Genomic DNA, 25,431 nt, shown 5'->3' on the forward strand with positions numbered 1-25,431 from the left:
TGAGAGGCTGCGTCTCTAGACTGGGAGCGTGGGCCCCCAGACGACCCTCAGTTGCACCCACTTTGCACTCACCCCACCTGCTGTTTGCCTGATTCTGGAGGTTTTGATGGCCGGAGAGGCCACGCATGGCTCCAGGCAGTGGCTCCTGTGGGTAACTTTGTGGGGCACTTGGGGAATTGGGTCCTTTCTTATACAGTTTGCCAGAAGTGCGACAGCAGTAGACTGGGCCTCCCCAGGGCAGGCCTCTGATCAGCTGGTAGTGGGGGCCTGGCAGTGAGAAGAGGATGCTTGTTGGTCAAATGGATTGTTTGGAGCTGATGCTGTGAGATTACTGAGTCTCCCAGACAAGTCTACCCCATGTGGTTATTACATATTACCTATTCCACTAATACACAGAAAAAATGCAAGCTATCTATATAAAGCAAAACCAGTTTATTCATGAAGCTGTGGATGAGAGGTTAACCAGGACCCCATGTGACTTGTACGCTTCTTCCAGAACAGTGGCCTGGGCCTTGAGGACTTGCTTGCCTCAGGCCATATCCTGGGAAACTGACGTCTCAAGGGTGAATTCATCTTCCTGGGTCAGAGTTAGTTCGAGGTCACATGCTCCTGAGGTCCCTGAAGACCACGTGGGCTGCATTGCGTCCAGCGGCTCCCATGACACCTCCTCCTGGAAGGGAGCCTCCCATGAGCCAAAGCTGTGCTCACCCCCCTCCCACCCCTCTATCCCCTCTGTGGGATTGCCAAGGCACCAGCCACAAAGCAGAACAGGGAGGACTGAAGGGTGGTACTGGGGTATGGGTAACAGAACCACCTGGGACGATGATCAAAACAGATCCTGGACTCCCCTCCAGGCTTCCTGAATCCATGCAGGAAGGGCCAGTGTCTGGTCCAAGCAAGTGTCCCCCTTGCCTTCCCAGCCTGAGAGCTGAGGGGCAAGACTCCCAGCACATGAAGTAGAATGTGGGACTAGGGGTTGAGGGGAAGACCTGGCGGTATGGGCCTGTCTGGGAGGCCGAGGCCCAATAGCTCAGAGGAAGCACCCGTATGAGATGAGCCTCCACGGGGTCAATTAGGCCTGCGATGTGAGCAGGGAAGAATTTTAAAATTGAGAAACTGCACTGTGCTGATCCTTACTGGTCTCAAATATGGACGCTGAATTTAGAGACATGGGTCCCTCACAACCCCCAGCGGGAACTGGAGAGATACCTCCACTAGGACGTGTCCCCAGGCCTCACGAAGAGGGCTGAGCGAACCCGAGGGGTCTGGCTGGAGAATTCTCAATGCAGGGGAGGGCTTGTTCTCCGGGGAGTTCCCCGCTCCCCTCCCTCTCATCTCCCGCCTTATTCATCCTGTCCCACAGTCTGCAAGCTTCTGATATCTGGCCAGCCCTCGCCAGCCACCAGGGGTAGTGGGACCGAGGCTCACTCACCAGGATGGGCCCCGCTTCCACAGAGATACAGGCCCCGGAGCGGGCTGCAGTAGCTGGAGTGGAGGGGCACAGGACGCGCGAAGTACAGCTGGTCCAGGCTCATGGCACAGTGGAATACGTTCTGCAGAGGCAGGGCTGTAGTCATTAACATAGGAGTCTTACAGTCTCCACCCCCTTCCCCACCCCTGTTCTCCAAGGAAGGTTCTTCTCCTTCCAGGGTGTTTTTGGGCTCTCATGATGCAGAATGAGAAGAGGAAGAGAGGGAACAGGCACATGTCCCAGGGCTGGGGGGCAATTTTCCTAGAGGCATTTTTCAAGAAGGAGGAAGGGTTGGGTGTATCTTCAGAGGGTGAGGAAACTGAATGGGAGAGAAAAGGGAGACTTGAAAGATTGTGTTGTGGACTATGAACCCCCCCCCACTCTGTTTGAAAAGTAGAGGAATTTGATTTATTTTGACTGCTGATGTGTGTTTCTTTGGCCAAGACACCCATCTGAGCCTGGGCCCCGGGGGCCAAGGTCACAGTGAGTGGCAGACAAGGGTGCTGGGGCCGAGTATGGTTCTACTCCAGTGGCCTGGGTCAGACCAGACGAGGAGGGGGGTGTGGGGGCAGGGGAAGGTCACACCCGAGGGGTAGGTCTGACAAGACCAACATCTGTTGGACGTCATGGTGAGGGTGACCGTCACCTGCCCCTTCAGTGTGTCCCCAGCTGAGCTCGTTTTCTTCCCTGGAGTTTCCTCCTCGACGGATGGACGGACAGCACCACCGCCCCCTCCTCGGCCTCCAGGTGGACCCTTTACATCCCCTCCAGCCCCTTCTCTACACGTGCGTTTATCAAGATGTCTCAATCCACCTGCCCCAAGCCTTCCACCTCAACCCTTTCCCTTCCCTCTCCACTGCCTGGCCTCCTTCACTCTCTAGCCAGCCTATGCTGTCTGATAAAAATATAATTGGAGCTACACATGTACTTTTAGATTTTCCATTAGCCACATGAACACTTAAAAAGAAACTGGTGAAATTAGTGTTAATAATACATTTAATTTAACCCAATTAAATAATATGTTTAATTTAACCCCACAGATCCAAAATATCATTTCAACATGTGGTCGATATTAAAATTATTGATGAGACTTGCTGCATTTTTTTTGTCTTTGCTATCTGGGGTGCATTTTATATTGAAACACATCTCACGTTGGCCTGGCCACGTCTACGTATGCAATGGCCAATCGGAGCTAGTCGCTGCCATACTGGCTCTGGTGGCCTACCCACTCCCTGCCTCCAGGCTCAGTGAGTTGTTGATAAATTGAAGAGAAGTGTGAGATCAAGCTGCTCAGGGGAGGGGAGGCCCCTCTGAAGAAAGGCAGATGGGAGATGCTGATGTGGACGTCTGGGCGGAAATCCCACAGTAAGGTGATCTCTCCAGTGGGCGCTGCCTCTCCCGTCTACATCTCTTCTCTCCTCCCCCACTGCCTGCAACTGACCCTGTCTCTGTCCTCTCTCCGCTGTGGTCTCTGCCCCTGTCCTCCCTTCCTGCCTAAGGCTGGGTGTGGAGGGCCAAGATAAAGCCAAGTGGGCATGTCAGGGAGTGGAGGTGCAAAGAGAGTGAAGGCAGAGTGTGACGAGAGCCTCCCGTCCTATACGAACTCACCCCCCCAGGAAGCCCAAAGACTCTCTCCAAGTCAGGGGGTGTGAGGATGTCTCTGCCCACCACGGAGCCCTTGAAGCCGGGTGCGTAGGCCTCGATGCAATCAAACACTAGGTGCCAAACACAGGGGAATGAGACAGCGTTACGGAAGAGAAGAGGCTTATGATTATACAATTTGGCAAACTTACTAAATTCGTTAAACGCTACACTTAAAATGAATATTTTCATATGCAAATTATACCTCAATAAGCAAAACAACAACAACAACAAAACGACAGAGTCCACCAGCAAATAAACAATTTTTTACGAAGGCCTGTGGGTCTCAGATCACCCCAGCCTCCCACTTCTTCCCATCTTTACACTCCAGCCCTAAACTCTGTCTCCCCTTGAATATGCAAAGATTTCCTCACCTCATGGCTCCACTCAAGTTATTTCTTTTGCTTGGAATGCCCTGTGCTGTCTGGTCAACTCCTATTCACCCTTTAAAACCCAGCTCAAATGTCCCTTTCTCTGGAAGGCTTTCCTGCCACTCTGGCTCGTGGCTCCTCCTTTGGTTCACACAGTCTGTTGACTGTAAGGTTGGTTTATTACTCTCCCCCACTGGACTGCGAGCAACCTGAGGGCAAGAACCATGTCTTTTTGCCTTTCTTAGCCCACAGCCTGACCCCAGCAGGCACTCACTGTGTTGATTTTGGTTTCCCTGGGTATTCCTCTCTCCTTGGCACAGGCCTTGCAGGTATTAATCCGGAGTGGGGCCATCAGGAGGAGAGGGGCCCATTCAGGCCACTCAGCCAGCTGTCACTGTGGAGACCCGACGGTCTAGCTCGCCTTACCTCTGTCTGCGTAGGCGTTTCTCTGCTGCTCATCCCAGGCCTTGCCTCCAGCCAGCGTGTAGGGCGTGTACTGAGTGAAGAGGGAGACGACGTGGCAGCCGGGGGGAGCCAGGGTGGGGTCCAGCGAGGAAGGGATGCAGAGTTCGATCAGAGGTCTGTGTACGACAGGGGAGGAGAGAGGGCAGGGCCTGAAGAGCAACGCCTGCCTGAGAGAAGGGGCCGTGGAGCCATTCTGAGATGATGGGACAAAATGAAGACCTGAGCTGGGGATGCTGGGGCCGGATGGATCATCTCCGTAAGGTTATGGTGGTGTTTGTCTGCGCAGGCTTGGTGACCAGTAGGACAGTCCAGACCACCCACGGGGAGCTCTCTCATCCCCAGGTCCCTGACTCAATCAGATCTCCAGGCTCCAGGCTCTCGGGTCCCAGCCGGCCCAGGGAGGTAAATGTGCAGTGGGCTCTGCACCCCACCGCCCACACACACCCTGTGCTCTAACCAGGGGCTCAAGCGTCTCCAGGTCCCCCACCTCTTGGAAGGCAGGCCATCCAGGGCGTCTTCAAAGGCCTGGTGGACAAGGAGGGTGTCCTCACAGTTCAGGTGGATGGAGCACTGGTGATGGGGCAATGGCTGGCCCCCGGGAGTGTTGGGGGCTGCCAGGAAGTCAGGCAGCCTGTTGACAGCCACTGAGAGACCAAAGGGGAGGGTCAGGGCCCAGGGGCCTGGGTCCTCAGCCCCTCCAGGGCCCTCCTTCTCTACCCATCGCCTGCTCCCCGACATGGTGGGCTGGAAACAAGAAGCATGAAAAAGTGTTTCATCTTCAAACAGGGGGTAGGCTGGGGGGCAGGGAATAGAGACAGGTCAGTCTTTCCCAGACATGGAGATTTCCCGCTCAGAAAACCTCAGAAAAGACAGTTCTGCTGTCCACTGTGCCTCTTACCATTGATCTTGGTAACAGGCGACTTGGTGTCCAGCTGGGCGATTCTCGCCACGAACTCCTCAGGAAGCCACTCCTGAAAAGAGAAGGTTCCACCCTAGTGGGGGCTGAGGCCCCAGAGGAGCTGCCTTCCTCCTTTACTCAGACTGGTCCCTCAATCTCTACTGCAGGAGATCCTCTCCCCGCCTCAGAGTGAGCCAAAACACCTCCTCTGTGAAGCCCTCCTGGGCTCCTCCCACTCAGTGTTAACCACTTTTTCCTGTGTACTTTGCCAGCGTCCTGGTGGTAAGTGGCCCAGACCAGCTCCTGGTATGGATGTGGCCCAAGAGCTGCAGCCTCTTTCTCCTCTGGCCTCTAAGCTCTTGGAAGTCTTGATGCTCTCAAAATTGTCTTAAGATGCTTTTGAAACTGGTGTTTGTTGAATTTTATTAGTGGAATCACTCAGAAAAATGATGCCTTGTCCCCAAGAATAAACCCCACGTCATTGGGAGCTCCATGTTCATACACATATTAGCACATCTTTGGGGGACAGGGCACATGTGGTCAATTGCAAAAGCTATTCCAAGTCCCCACCCCTCCCTATACGGACACCCCTTTCTATTGCCCTCCACTATGACTCCAGTACTGTTGCCTGGAAAAGCCCATGGACAGAGGAGCCTGGTAGGTTGCAGTCCATGGGGTCGCTAAGAGTCGGACACGGCTGAGCGACTTCACTTCCACTTTTCACTTTCATGAATTGGAGAAGGAAATGGCAACCCACTCCAGTGTTCTTGCCTGGAGAGACCCAAGGACGGGGGAGCCTCGTGGGCTGCTGTCTCTGGGGTCACACAGAGTTGGACATGACTGAAGCGACTTAGCAGCAGCAGCAGCATGACTCTGAGCTTGGTTCTGAGACAAGGCTAATGTTAAATAGGGAGCAAACAGAAGCACTTGCGTGATTGAGTTTGCTCCATTTTGCCTTGTGCCAGACCCTGAGGACATGTCTGGACTATTGCGCTGGGGGATAAGAAACACATGGAGCAGGGCTGAGTCATCCCGGACATTCTGACTGAGACCCCTGGACTAGCCACAGCCGTCAGCAGGGCCCACGAGTGCCCCTCAGCTGCTGGAATATGTGTGGGTGAGCCCAGATCAGCTGAACTCAGTCAATATCAACTGATTGCTCCTGCTCCGTGTACTAATCCGTAACTCTTGTGATACGCCCGGCAGTTGTGGGGTTGTTATGCAACGTTCATGTGATGATGGGTTATTGACATAAACAGTGGAATCAGAGCTGGCTAGAGGGGAAAAATCAGGATAGCAGAAAGCTGTAGAAACAACTCTGGGTTGAAAGTCAGACTTGGGTTCTAGCTGTGGCTCTGCCAATCACCAAATGCCTGGGCTCGGTCACCTTACCTCCCTGGACCTTTCCCTCACCTGTGAGGCTTGCTGCTACCTGCCTGTCAGGTAAGCAGAGAAGGACGGGCTTCCCCAAATGTGGGGAGACTTGGCATTCACATCTCCCACCCTGATGCAGCCCCCTGAAGCCCCCAGGTTCCAAACTGCCGTCCCGTGCTGGGAGACGCCTCACCTCCCCAGCCTCACCTGTGGCGTTAACTTCAGGAAGGTGATCTGTGGCGACGCGTTGGACAGCACCACTTTGCTCCTCACCTCCGAGCCATCTTGCAGCACGACTCCTTGAACGCGCCCTCCACTGCTCACCTGTACTTTAGCCACTGTCTATGGCCGCCAGTAGGAGTCCCAGGACCCCCGGGAGGAGAAACAAGGGTTGGCTTTAGGGGATTTCTGCTGTTTGTGCTGCTCCTAGGACCTACAGCTTTCTCATCCCTTGCCGATTTCCTGCAGATCCTGGTGAGGCGTCAGCCCACTCCCCAATGCAAAGGCTCACCCCAAATATGCGATGGTAGTGCAAATTCAAAGGGGACAGGCCTGGGTCACAGCTGCTCAGCCAGCGACAGTCTGCAGAGCCCAAACCCAGCCTTGTCCATCAGTAAACTGAGGACCCTCTGAATCTGCGACTGTGTTCCATTCTAAGATACTTGCCAAAAATCAAGGGGTGTTCACCTTTTCGGTGAAGATGCTGACTCCGTGAGCGGTGGCGGAGCTTGCGATGGCGTCAGAGAGGGCACCCATGCCACCCTGGACATAGCCCCAGGCCCCCCGAACCCCCTCCAGACTCCCCATCACATGATGGAGTAGCACATACCTGAGGACAGATAATCAGAATCAGCGGCTGGAGATGGGGTATAATCTCCCCAGAATTCTAGGTGCAAATATTCTTTCTCTCTCAGTGCCTTGAATGGACCACATAATCCACTTGCAGTTCTACATCTGCACACGCTGTTCTGGAATCTAGAACCCCCTTCCTCCCTCTTCTTTTGTTTGGCTAATTCCTCCTGTCCCTAGAGTTTCAGATGAAATATCTTTTCCGCATGGGGGCTCCTCTGAGCCTGGATCACATTGCCCGCTGCCTCGTTTTCCCATCACAACGCCCACAGTAAATAGTCCTCCACTCCACATTCTGTATCTGCCTCTCCCATGGGGATTTGAGCTCCATTCACTATGGTGTCCTCAGCACCTAGTGCAGGCAACTGCTCCATTCATATTTATTGAAAGAATTAATGGGAAAAAAAATGTCTTAAAGGCCCATTTCATAAACTGGGCAGTGGCGAAGCCTCCTGGACACCCACAGAGAAAAGGACTTGCAGGCCCCAGCTGGAAATTCCTAATTGGCTGGTTGATCTTGGTCAAGGTGTTGCAAGCACTTGCCAACGCACACCCCCCTTTTCCATGGCCCTGGGAAATTTGGGGCTGGCTTAGTGTGTGTTGAAAAACCACCTCTGAGGGGTGCTCTTATCCCTTGAGAGATAAGCCACACTGACAGCTTCTAGTTGCATCTTCTGGTGCCCTGGAAACGGCCCAAGACTTGGCAGCATCCTCTACCCCTACACACACACACACACACCCTCCATTCCTGCTCCTTCAGGGCTCATTAAGGCATACCACAACTGCACACTTCATTGTGTCTGACTGCCCCCTCTCGGATGAGGCTGTCAGCACACCTCCCACTCACAAGGAGAGGCAGCTTCCCATCCATGTGGAGGTGTCTGTGTGTGTGCGCATCCTGGAACCCAGGGAAAGGGCCTGCGGGAGAGCGGCAGGCAACGGGGCTTCGTGGGAAGGGAAGAGAGCCTAGATAGATACGTAGATGGATAGATGATGCATAGATAGATAGAGAAGATACTCATGTTGAGACATCACAGCGGGAGGCAGGACCAAGGCTCTTCTACTGCAGCAGTGGGGAGCAGTGGCTAAGAAGGAAGACTTGGCAGGGATGCGGGGTTCGGACAAGTCGGGCTGGGAACCAGCTCTGCCCTTACTAGCTGGGTGACTTTGGGAAGGTTATCTCCCTTCTCTGAACCACAGCTCCCCAGTGTTGCCTTGAGGGTTAAATGAATCCTGTGTGAAGTAGCTGGCACCTGCCTGGTTCATCGGGTGAGTTCAGTGAGTGATAGTTTTCGCTCTTGTGGGGGTGACTGCGCCCCTCCCGCTGCCCCCCCTCACCTGCCACACTCACCCACTTCCCGGAATGTAGGGATTTGTCATAGCTCCAATCACTGCATCCGTTGCTAGAGTGGCTTTTAGAGGCTCAGACTCAAACCACTGATCCAGCACCTGGGAAAGCAGAGCGGCATGGAGAAGGGCTTACCTGGGAGCAGAGGCCCTGTCCCGGCGAGGTCCAGCCTGAGGCTGGGTCAGCACTCACCTTGGCGGCTGGAGCTGTGAGGACCTGGTAATACTGGGGCAGCTGGGCTCCCAGGATGCAACCTGAAAGACGAGATTCATAAAATGCAAACCGAGACAGGCAAGAAGGGAACACTTTGATCCTAATGGCTCTGCACCTGCTTCTTTATCTATAAAACGGGAGTCATATTTTCTACCCTTAAAAGCTATTGTGAGGATTAAATGAGGTAGGTAAAGCATTTCTAAATCTATAGGCACTTAGTACATTTTAACTGTTAGAATTATTTGGGGGCCATTTTTAATTTGTATCTTACTCTCTTTGAATTCTCTAAGGCTGTACCCTGGGAGGCAGTGGTTTGGCTAACCCATTTCTCTGACACTGATTTAAACTAGCTCAGAGAGTAACTGGGCACTAGAACCTTGAAGGTAGAGGTCATGAACTCTAGGCATTTTGCCCCAGTGCTGAGCTTGCCGTCTGGCACAGAGCAGTTGCTCAATAAATGTTGACTACATGAATGCTTAATGCATGTTTATTGCATGAGGTTCCTTGGACTGGTGATGTGGGAGGCAATGTCTGCTCTTGACATTTGTGATAGATTCTACCAGCTTGGCTCCGTCACCCTCCCCGGGTCCACACACTTTGCCCTGTAACTGCACTGCCTCCCGCCCTAGCTGAGTGGACCTGCCTTACTTCTTGCTTCTGGGCTCACACGATTTGCTTGGCCATTGGAGTGTTTGCCAACATGATGCAACCAGAGGCTTGGAACTGGCCTGCACATCGGGGCTTGCCCTCTGCACTTTTGTCATGGATATAAGAAGGTCATGCCTGGACGAGCCAGCATTTTCCAAGAAGAGGATGAGAGGCACCTGGAGCAGGGCTGCTCCAGCCACGGATGCACGCATGAGACCAGCTCAGACCAGCTCAGCCCAGTTGGGACCAGCTGAACCATGCAGACACATGAGAAATAAATGTTCATTTTTACATGCCACTGGAATGTTGTAGTTTGTTATGTGGCAACTTTGTGACCACAGCTAACTGGTTCAGTATTTTTGTAGAATGTAGACGCTTAACTGGTCTTTGTATCCTTGTTTGTTGTTCAGTTCCTCAGTCGTAGCCAACCCTTTGTGACCCCATGAACTGCAGCACACCAGGCCTCCCTGTCCTTCACTATCTCCCAGAGTCTGCTCAAACTCATGTCCATTGAGTCGGTGATGCCATCCAACCATCTCATCCTCTGTCATCCCCTTCTCCTCCCACCTTCGATCTTTCCCAGCATCAGGGTCTTTTCCAGTGAGTCGGCTCTTCACATCAGGTGGCCAAAGTACTGGAGCTTTAGCTTCAGCATCAGACCTTCCAATGAATATTCAGGGTTGATTTCCTTTAGGATGGACTGCTTTGATTTCCTTGTTGTCCAAGGGACTCTCAAGAGTCTTCTCCAGCACCACAGTTTGGGTACACTTTGTACCCTAGACGAGTGGTGGAAAATAATAGCAGGCTTGGTGAGACTTCCCTTCTCATACCCACGGCAGACATCACTAATTGGCCACAGATATTTTTCTTGCTGAGTCCAGTCATCCAGCATCCTTCTTGTATGGGGGCATCTCTTCAAACTCTCTCGGCCCCATCTCTCTCAGCCTCCCCCAGCCATGGCTATGGTGCCGAGCTCCATGCAGGCTCCAGCCAGCTGCACGCAGTGCAACCTGACCGCATCTCACCTCAGGCCTGTAAGATGCGCTTCTTCTTCATGTCTTCCCTGGGGCCTCTCTGACACCAGGACAGGGTACCCATGGGACTCACTTGGCACCCATGGATGCACAACCCAGAAGTTAATGCCTCATGTGGGAGTTAATACCCATGGGGGCAACCTCTGAACGCTGGGGAAGAGAACCCAGTGGGCAAATGCTTCCCCTCTCTTCCCCTGAGCACGTTGTCACGTGGATTCCCTAAGGCTCCTCAGAAGGTCCAGGCAGGACATTATCACGCACAGTGGTGGCCAGTTCAGTAACACACCCTGGTGCTGACTCTCCCTCTTTCCCGTTCCTCCTCCTTTCCCTAGGATCCTCCTTCAAAATGAACTACTTGAACATAAGCCCTTGGTTCAGGCTCCATTTTTAGAGCATGCCAGCCTAAGATAAGGTCATCTCACTCACAGTGCTCCAGGCGGCCCCTATTAATTGACAGAAGTTGGCAGGCTGCCTCGGAGGTTCAGGCTTATGTCCAATCATGGAGAAACTGGGCTCAGCCACATGAAGGCATTCATCATGCCCTGATACCTGCCCTTGGACTTACCTGCCTGCCACAGGGGCTTGAGGGTGGACAGCGACTTGAGCCTTTGTAGCAGGGAACCCCGCTGGAAGGCCTCCAGGTCCACGGGGGCTGAGTCCAGCAGAGGGTCAATGGCTAATGCCAAGCGATCCATGAATGCCTCATATTTGGGAAAGGCCTGGAACAGAGCTCTGAGTCAAGGTCCCACTGCCTAGAATTCCACAGGACCCTGTCCCCATGATCTGCCCTCCAGACCACCTGGCCTGTGCCTCCCAGCCAAGCCTTGATGATTCGTCAGGCCCCACGCCCTGCCAAGCATGATTCTGCTTGACTGTGCAGGGTTACTCCCAGTTCTAGGTCTGTGCACTGGTGTCAGCACTAGGGCAGGTGACAGAGGGTCTGCATAGTAATAGTAGGAGGTCACCAGAGGTGGCAGGCACAAGAGCCTAAGGCTGGCCAGCTGTTGGCCATGGAAAACTCAAGTACCCTAGGACATGGTCTCTGTGATAAACCAAAGACCACTTACAAGTTTCTTCTCTCTCTCCTGTCTTTCTATATCTCACTGGTAGAAGTAAGATCTCTTGCTCTGTACCCCAGCATGTTGACTGTTCCTTCCTGGTCTGCAAACCCCACCCCCCACATCCTTTCATCATCAGCAGGAACAGAACCCTGCCTCCCTTTACCCCGCAATCTCCTACAACAGAATGCATATGACAGCCTGGTTATGATCCCCCTTCCCGGATGGGTGACAGGAGCAGGGATGGACATCTATGCCACCCGAGGCCCTATCTTACTTTTTAGCTCAGAGCTTTTAATTTTTCGTTCTAGAACTCTTGGATATATCCATGGAATTTTAACACCTGTTACATTAAGAAAAGCTCTGTGTTGAATTGCACTGGAGACTCTTGATTAAAATGAAGGTAAATAGCTTCCTCTGCAACAGGTCTTCAATGTGACAACATGCAAAGACAAAACCAGAATTCTGCTCCTGACTTTCCACACTGAGATGTGGCCTCTGCCTCCTGTTCCTGTGGTCACCAGCCATGGCCACGGCCACTGTCTTCTAGCTCAGGGACCCAGTCTTGTCCTGAATCCTCTCCAGTGTATCTGAGATGGGTAGGACTCGGAGGAGAGTGTAGGGAGTGCAACCTACAGAGTGCAACTGTACAAAAGAATCATGTGCAAAGCACTTAAAAAAAAAAAGCAAAGCTCCCCTAGTGACCTGATTGTCCACCAGGTTAGGAAACCACTGGTTAAAGAGAGAGGCTGGATATGTGGTTTTCTTGGTTTTACCCAATAGTAGATTAACAGAACAAAAATCATCCCCCATGGATTGCTTAACCCAGGTTCTTCTTAGAAAAATGTCTCCACCAAGATATGAGTTAATGCTATGCCGTCAGCTTGTATCTAGGTTGGTACAACAAATGGCCAGAGAATCTTTTTCTGTCTGTAAAACCAATCACACCAGGCCCATTACATTCAATGACTCATCTAGACAAAGCTACCCAAGAAACTCCTCGCAGTTCAGTCCCAAGGGAAAACTGTGCCTTCTCCATCAGACCTGCTCATCATCCTGGGCACATTCTTGCCTTGGGCTGCCAGGGAATGATGCCAAAATAGATGAATATTTATTATAACTCTCTTGTCCTAAATTCCTGATCCAGTTTGTTCTATCTTTAACTGTCTCTGATCCCCCCTTTTTCTTTTTGATCTTCATGTGCTTTAATATGGAAAACCACCTGGAATTCTGTCTGAAAGGAGAGGTAGAAAGCACATACAATATAAGGACATATCAGTGGACTCCCTTTTGAAACTTGAACAGTGGCTTCATGCTGAACACACACTGGTTTGAGGGTCTCCCGTGTCCACTGGTCTTAGCCACTGTTCTCCACCCCTTCTCTTTGCAGTGCCCAAGATCAAAGGCTGGCACAGACTGGAGCCCTTGTAGGGCAGATGGGGTGGCCTGTCCACACCCCTGTGGCCTTGGACAACTTGCTCTGGGAGAATTCCAACCAGGCCCATTTCCTTTCAACAGTGGCCTCCAAAGGACTCCCCTTTCAGTGGCTAAGTTTCTGTACTTCCAATGCAGGGGCCCCAGGTTCAATCCCTGGTCAGGGATCTAGTTTTCACATGTTGCAACTAAATATCCCACATACCGCAACTATACGACCTAGGGCAGTCAAATAATTTTTTTTTTTAAGACAGCCCATCTCTCAGAAAATAATGTTTAAAAAGAAAAAAGAGCAGCCTCCAGGCTGAGATGGAGGAGAAGATCCATCGCTGGTCACTTTCCCTACCTGGGCATCCTTCTTTGAGAACTGGGCGATCTGCTTCTGATTTTCCACCATATCTGTGCCCAGCAGAAGAGACCGGGGCACCTTGCCCCCTGTGCCCTCTTCCAGCATGGGGGTGAAGGAGTAGGGGTTTCGAAGATGAAGCCTCAGCCCATGTTTCTGCAGAACACAGACAGCACAGGTAACATTTGAAGGGCTCTGCCCATGACCCTTCTCTGATTGTGCTTAGGTGACCTGTATTATTTTTGCTCCAAAATCACTGCAGATGGTGACTGTAGCCATGAAATTAAAAGACGCTTACTCCTTGGAAGGAAAGTTATAACCAAACTAGACAGCATATTGAAAAGCAGAGACTTTACTTTGCCAACAAAAGTCTCATCAAAGCTATGGTTTTTCCAGTAGTCATGTATGGATGTGAGAGTTGGACTATAAAGAAAGCTGAATGCTGAAGAATTGATGCTTTTGAACTGTGGTGTTGGAGAAGACTCTTGAGAGTCCCTTGGACTGCAAGGAGATCTAACCAGTCCATTCTAAAGGAGATTAGCCCTGGGTGTTCTTTGGAAGGAATGATGCTAAAGCTGAAACTCCAGTACTTTGGCCACCTGATGCGAAGAGCTGACTCATTTGAAAAGACCCTGATGCTGGGAAAGACTGAAGGCAGGAGGAGAAGGTGATGACAGAGGATGAGATGGTTGGATGGTATCACCAACTCAATGGAGATGAGTTTGAGTAGACTCTGGGAGTTGGTGATGGACAGGGAGGCCTGGCATGCTGTGGTCCATGGGGTCACGAAGAGTCGGACTCGACTGAGCGACTGAACTGAACTGAACTGACCTGTATGTATTTAGGTACCTGTATGCAGGTTCCCAGGGGATTCCCAGGTGGCGCTAGTAGTAAAGAACCCGCCTGCCAATGCAGGAGACATGAGATGCGGGTTCAATCCTTGGGTCAGGAAGATCCCCTGGAGAAGGGAATGGCAACCTATTCCATTATTCTTGCCTGGAGAATCCCATGTACCAGGGAGCCTGGCAGGCTACACAGTCCATGGGGTAACAGAGAGTTGGACATGACTGAAGCGACTTAGCATGAACATATACATGTAGTTTCCCAAGGCATGTGGTCCTGGTTCCTATCTTAGATATAAGTGTATAAAAATCCTTCTTGCCCAGGCACACTGTGGCAGACCATACCACACCATGCGACGCCACACGTACATGCCATGCTATGCCACATCGCACCATGCCACACTACCCAGTGCCGGGGACTGTACTGGGGCTTACAGTGGTTACAATGGTTACAGAACCATCACAGTGGTTCTGTAAGTATATCATCCTCATTGTAAAATGCAATAGCAGAGGCTCAGAGAAGTGAAAAACGTGTTCAAGGTCACACTGGGAGGTGGATCTAGGTTTCAAACCACATCCCTGTGACTCCAAAGCCCTGGCTCTCAGCAGTAGTCTTTAAATGCCCCCATTTCAGTAATAATTAAGACTGAGAAAGACACAATAAAGCCACAGTTATGTGAAAATCCATACTTACTAGATAGATAAATTATTCACATAAAAAAACCCTTTTATTTACTTTGCAGACTCATTTACTCCATGGTCACTTTAAATGGAAGTTCCCTTGATGCATTTAAAATAGTTGATTTACAAATATTTGATTAGTACACAGAACTTTCCAAGAGCACATTTACTTCTTCAAAGAAGGTGGAGATAAAACAAAAGGGGCCTGTGCAACCCCTACAAATAAAAGACATCCTGTTCCTTCTAGAGACTTTTTTCCTAAACCACTTTTTGGATGAGTGATTGACATACAAGGAGCTGTATGTATTTAAAGTACGCAGCTTGAAAGATTTGGCCTCTAGAGACTTCTTCCCCCAGATACACTTTGGTCTGCTCCCACCTCTTTGAGGTCTTTGCTCAGATGTTACCTGAGTAGCATGCTCAGCTCCCCCTGACTCTTTGGCTCTGATCACCACCTGGTCAATGACACACTTAGTTTTCCTCTGTCTACACAGGTAGAATGTGAGCTCTCTGAACTCAGGGGCTGAGTCTCTTTTTCTCAGTGCTGTATCTGCAGCATCTAGACACCATGTGATCAATACGTAGTCTATTGACTAACTAAATGTACTGCTGCAGACAGGGCACCACCCCAGAGGACAGAAACGAGATCTGTGAGCAGAAGTTTTAGGAAAACACACAGAAACCCAAAGAGACCTTTCCAATATTACAGCAGAAGTCTCCCCCCAACCATGGGCATTCCAGATGGCAGGATCTCCATGACTGAGCATTGTGGAGGTGCATCCAAGTGTTGGAAGGGGTGGGGCTGGGAGACCCACAGGATCCTTCCTAATGCTGAGATGGGAAATTTCTTTGATTACAAACTGGAGGAATTTCCAGCTTGGTTCCTCTTGATACAGTGAACCCTCTAACACGCAGGAGGCACCCTCAGTTCCTCTGAGCCTCTCACCCTTGGCCTCCCATCCATCACCAAGTCTCAGATCTCAGCCTCCAGACCTCATCCATATCTCCCCAACTCCCTGCCCTGCCTCAGCCCAGCTGCCACCTTCTGAGCTGCCCTGCAACCGCTTCCACCACAATCCACGCCATCCACCAAGAGGACTGATCTTTCATAAAGTCATAAATCCCATCACCTCACTTCCCGATTCAGCACCTCTACTGTCTCCCTGCTGTGCTCAGATAAAACGCAGGCCCTTCCTCCCAGCCCACAAGGCCCAGTCTCCTCTGGCCCTGCCCACCTCCCCTACTGCCTGCTGCCCCTCTGCCTGGCACTTCTGCTCTGGCCGCTTGACCTTCCTTTCCCTGAGGCCTGTCCACTTCCACTTCCTTCTGCCTGGAATATCCTCCCCTCAGATGTCCACAGTGCTGGTGACTGCTTGGCATTTGAATGTCAGCTCAGATGTTCCCCCCGCCTCCAAGGGAGGGTTTCCTGGTCACCAGTCCAGGCCGGGCGTCCAGGCCCTCACTGTCATGCTGCCTTAGCTTCCTTTCTGTAGGTGTGCTTACCTCCACCTGAGGTTCTCTCACTAAGCGCTCAGCCTTGCCACCCTCCCTCACCACCTTCAGTACACATGTTTCTCCCCGGGCCCGGCACAGGACAGGTACTCAGCAACATTTGCTGAATGAATGAATCAATAACCCCCCAAAAAGGTATCCAAGAAGAACCCAGAGTTTGCTTCAGGTCTAAGTAATTGAACACGATTCATTTATTTGTCTGATTCCAGGACTTTTTCCCATAAAGAGAGTGACTGTCCTGTCTGACTCCTTGTGACCCCATGGACTGCAGCATGCCAGGCTTCCCTGTCCTTCACTATCTCCTGCTCAAACTCATGTCCATTGAGTCGATGATACCATCCAACCATCTCATCCTCTGCCGCCCTCTTCTCCTCCTGCCCTCACTCTTTCCCAGCATTAGAGTCTTTTCCAAAGAGTCGGCTTTTCACATCAGGTGGCCAAAGTACTGGAGCCCCAGCCGGCTGCCCCAGGCACCGTGCTAATGATGCGCGAACACCAACTACTACAAGAGCCTTCTGAGGCTGGTAAGATTACATCCCCATCTTACAGATAAGGAAGACAAGGCACCGCAAGGCTAAGTCACACAGCTGCTAACGGCAGAGCAGAGATTCAAAACTCAGCAGGTAGGGTCCAGAGGCTGAAATCGCAGCCTTGTGCTCTACCCACGACAGAGGTCCGTCCTGAGAGCTCACATTTGAGACCTGGCCCATGGCCACCGGCAGAGTGCACGAGGCTGAGCAGGGTGGCCATCAAGACGCCCTTGGCGGTGGCACATCAGAGCTCAGAACAAGGGGGAGGGGTTGGTTAGACTTGGCTCCTCAGTCATTTCCTTGTGTGTGAGCTTAATCCCCTGAGTTCCCTCATAAAATGGGGACTCCTACTCATGCACTTGCCACGGTGCATAGCTAGTGTGTCTGAAAATTGCCTTCAGTGATAGGCTGGTTTGTCTGGGGACAGAGACCCGTCCCCAGGCCTTGGCAGGATTCCACCTGATCCTGGCTGGCGACAGGTGTGCTAGCGGTCTCAGGGACTCAAAGAGTAATTTCTCTCATGGTGACCATGGCTTAATGTCTTATTAATTTCGAACTCAGCACAGAGTTGGTGCTGAAGTGCTGTCAGCATCATATGCAGATGGCACCCAGGACCCTCTCTGAGTGGTGGGTGACAGAGGCACCAAGCAGCTAAGTGGCTCCAGGAATGCATGACTGTGTTTGTCAAAAAGGCAGCTAGGGGTAAAAGGAATCTGAAAGGGCGGGGCCAAGACTGTGGACTAAGGCAAGGCTAAAAGGAGTCTACAGGGGCAGACTGGGAGTTCCCAGGATGCCCTACAACGGCTCAGGAGCCTGAAGAGCTGAAAGTCTGATTGCTCAAGTTGCTGAGGATGGTGACTGGCTCTCAAGTGTAAGGAGGGCAGCAGGTGGGCCCAGGACCTAAGGCAGCTTTGCAAACTCAGGTGCCCAGGTGCCCAAGGGTTCCTATGGGGGCTGGACAGGGCCCCAGGGAGTGATGGACAAAGCACTGCCAAGATGGCATTCATGTAAGGGGTCAGCTGGTGCGGCATCTAGGAACATGGGCTTTGAGACATTTGATTTATGTATGAAATTTCTCGATCTTTAAGACACCAGGTGGGCCAGACAAAGCCCATCTGTGGGCAGGCATCAAGGAGAGCATGGGAGATAGACGTACCCTCAGAGGGAAGAGTAGCAGCTGCCCACTTCCCCAGCCCCCAGACCATGGAGCAGGTGGATGGACACACACATGTACACACACACTCTACCTTCAGCTCCAATTCGGAGTAAATCTGCGGTCGTAGCAGGCTGAGGAGGTAGGATGCTCGGGAGAACTTAAACCCTGAAGATGAATTGGATGAAGACAGTCACAGGGATCAGCAGTGGTCACCCCCATGCCCCTCACCCACCTTTTTGGCTCACCTGGGACTATCTCCTCTGTGACAGCCGCACCCCCGATCACGTGGCGTCTCTCGAAGACCGCCGTGTTCACTCCAAATCTCTGCAGGTATGCCGCCTGGGACGAGGCACACAGACCTTCCCTTTATTCCTGGGGTCCACCCGCAGTCTCAGGGACCTCACCACAGGGCTGGCTCGAGCTGTCCCTGCCTCTGAGATGCCCTTCCCCCACCCTTTCATAAATGCCCACCTCCTCAGATGTCCTCTGAGGCCTGACATGACTGCTTGTGCCCCTCCGCTTCCCAGCCCCAGGTGACCTTCCCTCCTGCAAGGTCTGGAGCCTCTGTGAGCTCGTGCCCATCTCCCGGGCAGGGTGGCGGCAAGCCTCGCCCTCCTCCCTAGCCTGCAGCAGGCAGCATGGGGGGCGTGTCGTGTGAACACAGAGCACACCTTTCCACTCCCCTCTTCTCCTGCTGGGGCGACCTCAGTACCTGATCCATCTGGCCTCAATTTCCTCCTGTGCAAAAATGGGGCTGATGATAGCAACACCCACTTTTCCTGCCTCACAGAGCTGCTGTGAGAATTCTCTGAGTTGGTCCCTAGAAGGAACTTAGACATGGGTCCCTGGCACATGGGGATGTGTTTGGTCAATGAAGCTATGATTATAATATGGTGTCATTTTGGGGAACAAATGTTTCAGGGGAGAGTATTCATCTTTCTCTAGTACTTGGTGGAAAATCAATAAATATTTGTTGAACCAAACTAGCCCTCCATCTACTGACCTAAAATGCTGGCCCTCCCACCATCACCACAACCAAGGTGACCACACGGATGGTGTAGCTCAGAAGGTAGACTTCTGGTGACTACTATGCCAGATGCTGTGCGAGCATCGTCTCATATGATCCATCTTAGAGGTAGGCACCATGATTCTCCCCATTTTGCAGAGGAGGAAGTGAGGCTCAGTGAGGCTAACAGCTCAAGTTCCCAGAACTGATGAGTAGAGGTGTGGAAACTGCACCCGGTCTGTACACAGAATCTATGCTCCTGACATATCCTAACGAGAAAGGAGAAAGAGGAGTCTCGGTGTCAACATCTGGAAACTGGCCTCAGAGGTGAGCCGTGTTTCTCCCGTTAGACGTCAACAGTCCCACAGTGATGACGGCAGACAGAGGTGGTCTGAGACCACGATACAGGTGACAGGGCAGGGCCACTTCACAGCTGTGTCTTAGCAAAGACGAGACGAGGTCTGTGGGTCACCTCAAGATCCCAATCACTGGCTCTCGTGGCCAAGATGTGTGATGCTGTGTGTGTGTGGCGACCACTCTGCATGCTAGCCTCCCCTCCCTGCAGACACGGTTCAGAGATGCCCCCAACTCTCCAACAGTAATCAATCTAGGGCCAACTGCCTACTTTCTCAAGCTGGCCTCAAATCATCCAGCAAAGTGCACGACCTAGAGTTAAGTTCTTCCTATATCCTCTCATCCTGGGATGCCCCAAGGTTACCTTTTGAGCAAGGCTTCTTGAGCTGAGGCCTCAGGGCACACCATCTATTTCCCTTCCCCTCAATTCAGTGAGGGTGGGCATTTTAATTCTCATTTTATCATGGGTCAGAGAGATTAGCTGACTGGCCTTAACCTTCACAGGTGGAAAGTGGCTGAGCTGGGAGACAAACCCATGTTCATATTAATACAAAAATCAGTGTTTTAAATTACTGATCAGTTGAGTTAAATAGGGGGCTTCCCTGATAGCCCAGTTAGTAAAGAATCTGCCTGCAATGCAGGACTCCCTGGTTTGATTCCTGGGTCAGGAAGATAAGCTGGTGAAGGGATAGGCTACCTATTCCAGTATCCTTAGGCTTCCCTTGCAGCTCAGCTGGTAAAGAATCCACCTGCAATGTGGGAGACCTGGGTTTGATCCTGGGGTTGGGACAATCCCCTGGAGAAGGGAAAGGCTACCCACTCCAGTATTCTGGCCTGGAGAATTCCATGGACTATACAGTCCATGGGGTCGCAAAGAGTTGGACACAACTGGGCGACTTTCACTTTCACTTGAGTTAAATAATGTCTGCTGTAACATGTTCGAATAAAACTGCTATACTGGGGAAAGTATTAAGACGTAACACAGGTCTCCTGGCTCCCCACATTGCTGAATCCCCTGCACTGATATTCTGGAGCAGACGCTGCTCAGAATGCTCTGTGTGAATCTTGAGGCCTGAACCTTGATCACGCACTATGGCCTCCTAGGGGTACATGGACTCTGGTTTGAGAAGCACAGCCTCAGGGTCACCCTGGCCTGCGGTCAGCCTGGGACCCAGACGCCAGCTGTGCCGGGGCAGGGCCCTGCCTTCTCTGCTGGATTGGCTCCCTTACTGCCTCCAGGGTGGACCTTGGACCATGTGCAGCTGCATGTTCCCCAAGGTGGTGCCTGGCCTAGACCTGCTGGGGAACACTGGCTCTGTATACAAGGACAGCCCACCATCTGGAGTCAAAGGGCCCCCGGCCCCAGTTACTTGCTCCCTAAAGTTCCAACCTGCCTCCTGTGTTATGTCCATTACACACTTTCCCAGCCGTTTATCACCTTGCTTTTGAAAGGTCAAGGGGGAAACCTATGAGCATTAAGGAGAGGCCAGCAATCCCATATCGTCTTTAAGGGCTGTGGATGTCCTCTTGAGCCTGTCACTGGTCAGCACCGGGGTGAGGGGACCAGCCGGCCTTTGCTTCCCCCCAGCGACCCTCATCCTGCTGGCTTCCTTACACTCCTGCTGGGAGTCACACACCCAGGGGCCAGTGAAGTGGGGCGGAGGGGGAGGGACTCACAGCCACCAGCCCGTTGTGTCCTGCAACGAGACAGAGGAGAGGGGAGGAAAGTGACCGTGGTCAGTGGGCAGATACATTCCTTGAGGAGTGTGGCCCCCCACCCCTGTCCCCATGCCCATGAAGATCCTGGCAAGGTAGCAGAACCTGGGGGACCCCCTCCCCTGAACCTGGATGTTGGAACAGCATCTAGCTTGATACTGTAAGACACCTGGTCTTTGGGGAATCACAAAACCCTGGTTCTTGCCCCAAATTGAAAAAAATCCTGTCACCTTGGCTTGGCCAATGGCTCATGCTGGAGTGGGGACAAGGGAAACCCACAGGCATCAGATGAAAGTGACCCCACAAAGCCTTGCTGGGCTTCCAGCAAGGGAGGTTGAGCAGATGACTGTCGGAGGAAGCGTCAGAGTTGACTTAGAGGAAGAGAGGGAGGCCTGATCGTGCTCTGATGCTGGTGTCCCTGGTCATCCAGGTAAGTGCTGGTCATGTGGACAGTTGCCGCCAAGCAGGGCTTGCTTTGCCCAAGCATGCCGCACAACAGGGCTCCAGAAGGGGAATCTTTGTCAGTTTCCAGTGTTCCTGAGATAGAACAGCTCAAAATGAACTCAACACATACAGCGTCAACGTTCGCTAGAATTGCTGAGTGTGCTTCAGGGTGCTAGACGATTGGGCAGATTTGTCTGGTATAAAGTTTCTTTCCAAAAATTTTAGGCAGGCAGCCCCTGGGGTGCAAGCCCTGAACTTGGTTTGGGGTCCCACATCCCACACCACGTCCATGGTTAGCAAGTGCTTCTCCAGCTCTGAGAAGCTTCAGGGTCACTTAAGAACGTGCGTCATCACCGATTCCCGGAGCCCTCCCCAGAATCTACTGGGCAGGCTGGGGGCAGGGACTAGGACGGACTTCATAGAAGCTCCCTGGTCATTCAGATGCAGGTGGTCTCAGACCCACGTGTTTCATGAACTAATATCGAATCATCATGTGATAAGCACGTCATGATCTATTTGATTATATTTCATTTAAAAATGCTAGTTGATAGACTACTGTTTTTAACCTGCTTTTGATAATTTTCTTAAAAAAGTTAAAAAAGTGTGATGGATGGGAATTATGAATGAATTGCAACCTGAAGTCTGAAAAGCCGTGCTCTCAAACACATACAACAGATTAAAGGCAGACTGTCCTGGGCTCGCCCTGCTGTCTGGCGTCTTTTTCACATGTAAACAGAGGGCCTGCTGGGCTTGCAGTGTCGCAGGGAGGATGACCAGTAATATACCTAAAGCACTTGTGCCTTAGCAGACCCATAATTAGTGCTGATCATAAATCCTGGAAAACTAATAAAGGCTTCCAGGCAACAGGGTCCAGTTCAGTCATCACGTGTAAGCCCACAAATGCACAAACAGACCTCAAATGGCAAAGGGCAGGGATCCAAGAGCCCAAGTTCCTCCTCCCTCCACCACTCCCCCACTCTAGCTGTGGCTGAAACTTTGTCCTGCGGCTTCTGGTGACCTCTCCCTTCCCCTGCAAGGAGTCTTAAGCTGCAGGCTCAGCTAATCTCCAGGCCTGACTGCAGAGTTCCTTAGGCAGCAGGCACAGAGGGATTCGGGGGGAGGGGTGTGCTGAACGTGGGTTCCCGAATGTGTGGGCTGCAGGTGCCACATGAGATCCACTCCAAGAGCTGGTTAGGTGTGATGATCCCCTCAGAACTCTAATCACCAGGTAGGGAGCCCTTGAACTGCATTTTAACAAGCTCCTTGGGTCATCCTTTAGGCAAATTTGGTCAAATAACTGAATCAGGATGATGGCCAGGTTACTGGTGTGACTTCAGGGAGCAGAGATGATCTGTATCTCAGAAGATACCGCTGTGCTCCTCACTCAGGTTGGATAAGTCTTCAAACCGGGTTTCCTGCCTTGCTTGGCAATCAGAGAAGCAACGTTGAAGAAAAATTCACACCTGAGAAACACACTTGTGAGCCATTCACCCAGGTACCTGGGGACCTAGGATCAACTCTCTCTGCCAAGAGACAGCAGGGGTGGGTTGTCTCCAAGGGCAGAAAAGGTGGGAGGAACTTCCGTTTACTGAGCCCAGTCAGTGGGCACTGGAGCTGGAGTCCCCCAGCCCTGGAAGTTGGTGAGACAGTTGTCAAACAGCCCCTGATAAAAATTATATAAACTTACAATGAAATAATGATATTAAAGACAAAGGTAATAAATACTCAAAGCTTGTCATTTCCTAACTGTTTTACTATATTTTCCTGTTGTCTATGTCTTCATGGTTACTTACATCCATGGACACATACAGGGGCCATGCTGCCTGATGATGCCTGGCTGCATCTCTCCCCCAAATTCACAGAGACCACGTTGGTAACTTAGAAAAAGGCTGCAGTGGGAGTAGTCACATCATGGAAATCCACGAACACTACACACCAGGGCCTGGGTTGTTATTTTGTTGGTTGTTAGTACTCTTGCCTGGGAAATCCCATGGACGGAGGAGCCTGGTGGGCTGCAGTCCATGGGGTCGCAAAGAGTCGAACACAACTGAGCAACTTCATTTTCACTTTTCACTTTCATGTACTGAAGGAGGAAATGGCAACCCACTCCAGTATTCTTGCCTGGAGAATCCCAGGGACGGGAGCCTGGTGGGCTGCCGTCTATGGGGTCACACAGAGTTGGACATGACTGAAGTGACTTAGCAGCAGCAGCAGACTTAAGAAAGTGATGGAGAAAATGCTAATAATGCAAATTAAACTTAACTGGCAGTTGTGCCCACAGCAGTTACCTTGTGAAACAGAGCAAACAATTGAGGAACTGTTCTTCTCCTGTTCGCAAAATATTATTTGACTGAGCAAGATCATTCCAATTGTTGAAGGAGGAGAGAAGTTCTGACATAAATCTTTGTTTCACTATCCTTCTGCTCTTTAAAGAAAATAAAAATATCATACAATGTTTCCTTCAAAACTATTTTCATTTGTCAAATTGCAGCCGTAGGTTGGTCACTGAGTTCAGCAAAAGTCACGAGCACTTGCTGAGTGGACTGGCCACCTGGAATTTAGAGTATTGTATATCTCACCTGCAAAACTGTGCTACACTTCTTTGACTTCAGTATTTACAATAAACTTATGTATGAATATATATGCACACATTCTCCCCTGGAGAGGTTACTGGTAAGCACTTAGCAGCACAGGACAGCTCTCCGTAGGGATGAAAATGAAGAAAGGCCCAAATAGGGATGCAGCTTTAAAGCCATGTGATGAGCAGGTCTTTCCAGGCCTGTCATCCTCTTTCTGTATAAACCCAGCTGGAAATAATGTCAGAAGTAGAATTTGAGGCTGTGAGTGGAAGGCCCCGAGAAAAGGAGCCTGGTCCTGGCCTGGTGCCTCACAGGCTCAAGGTGGAACCAGTGCCCTGCACCCTGGGGCTCAGCAAAGCGCAGTGGGGTCACCGCAGCAGGTCCTGTACAGCCCAGGTGGGCAAGGCAGTGAGGGCTGTCACTTCTGCAGACAGGCGAGAGGACCTCTGGGACTCGTGTCTATTTTCCCCTAACTCCCCTTGACGGAATGACTGTAGTGTCCTCAGGATGGTCTCAGTGGTCAGGTACTGGTGACCAGAACTCAAGTCACTTGTGTTAATTGCTCACACTAGTCAGTCGTGTCTGACTCTTTGTGACCCCGTGGACTGTAGCCTGCCAGGTTCCTCTATCCATGGGATTCTCTAGGCAAGAACACTGGACTGGGTTGCCATTTCCTTCTCCAGGGGATCTTCCCAACCCAGGGATTAAATCCAGGTCTGCACTGCAGGCAGGTTCTTTACCATATGAGCCACCAGGGAAGCCCTAGAACACTTGGGGCGGCAGGATTTCACAGGTCTGTTGTACCAGGGCTCCTTCCTTGCAACCCTTATCTACCATATGCTTTCCAAGGATGTGGCAGCAACTAGCTAATTTCACAGGAGATTCATGGAAACTCCTGAACTCACTTAATCCTCCCTGGTCATTTTAGATGGGTAGACTCAAGCCCAGAGAGGGCAAAAATCTGCTCCAGGCCACACAGCAAGTCGATGGCAGAGCCAGCTCCAGAATCCTGGCATCTGCTCGCAGACGGGTGGAGTTTTCACCCTAGCAACTTGCTCTCACCCCAAATCCTGGCCAGCCTGTGCCAAAGCAGTGAGAGGGCAGGGGCATGGATGGGCACCCCCCCCACCACCACCCCAGGATTCTGGGCAGGCTGCCCTCTGGCCCCTCAACTCCAGCCCAGCCCACTTTACCTGCGCCTACCACCACTGCATCGTACTCAGGCTTCAGGCGTCCCCTGGTGTCCGAGAGAGCTCGTCTCCATGTGGGGCGGGGAGAGGCGCCTATGGCCCTCCTGAGCCCTCGGCCACATGTGGTCATTTCTGCCCAGGACCAGGCTGGGAACTTGCTTGCAAGCAGCCTTTTGTGCCTCTCCAGGCAGGGGGAGGAGCAGGGAGAAGGAGGAAGAGGAGGAGCTGCAGCCCAGCTACCGTACTTGGCCCTGGGCCACGACTAAATGGG

The 25,431-nt window shown here is 51.7% G+C and overlaps 1 protein-coding gene across 5 annotated transcripts; it reads right to left on the reverse strand.

Annotated features, from left to right (window-relative positions):
* Positions 1 to 413: 413 nt before the first annotated feature.
* On the reverse strand, positions 414 to 25,309 carry PYROXD2 (pyridine nucleotide-disulphide oxidoreductase domain 2). Of its 5 annotated transcripts, none has more exons than XR_015155346.1 (16): positions 25,164 to 25,309; positions 20,909 to 20,928; positions 18,117 to 18,210; positions 17,963 to 18,036; positions 13,151 to 13,306; positions 10,878 to 11,031; positions 8,610 to 8,671; positions 8,421 to 8,518; positions 6,908 to 7,049; positions 6,428 to 6,562; positions 4,847 to 4,919; positions 4,436 to 4,692; positions 3,910 to 4,064; positions 3,080 to 3,186; positions 1,433 to 1,553; positions 414 to 670 (listed from the first exon to the last, which is right to left on the reverse strand). XR_015155346.1 is itself a non-coding variant. In XM_086377705.1 (16 exons), the coding sequence occupies exons 1-16, from the start codon at positions 25,288 to 25,290 to the stop codon at positions 600 to 602; spliced, it is 1,746 nt and encodes a 581-aa protein (XP_086233831.1). In that variant the 5' UTR covers positions 25,291 to 25,309; the 3' UTR covers positions 414 to 599. The 5 variants fall into 5 exon arrangements, 3 of the variants coding, with proteins under 3 accessions (XP_086233831.1, XP_086233833.1, XP_086233834.1); XM_086377705.1 differs by having other exon boundaries at positions 4,436 to 4,592; XM_086377707.1 differs by having other exon boundaries at positions 4,436 to 4,592; positions 20,869 to 20,928.
* Positions 25,310 to 25,431: the final 122 nt, after the last annotated feature.

This window comes from Bos grunniens, chromosome 26, assembly GCF_055505025.1.
Source record: "Bos grunniens cultivar Pamir isolate PY7600 chromosome 26, Bosgru_T2T1.0, whole genome shotgun sequence".
Lineage (NCBI taxonomy): Eukaryota > Metazoa > Chordata > Mammalia > Artiodactyla > Bovidae > Bos > Bos grunniens.

Coding starts and splice junctions, on each gene's coding strand:
- PYROXD2 (XM_086377705.1), bottom strand. CDS start 25,290: ATGACCACATGTGGCCGAGGGCTCAGGAGGGCCATAGGCGCCTCTCCC. Junction 18,037..18,116: donor CACAGAGGAGATAGTCCCAG/GTGAGCCAAAAA, acceptor ATTCATCTTCAG/GGTTTAAGTTCTCCCGAGCA. Junction 6,563..6,907: donor TCAGCATCTTCACCGAAAAG/GTGAACACCCCT, acceptor TGGCGGCCATAG/ACAGTGGCTAAAGTACAGGT.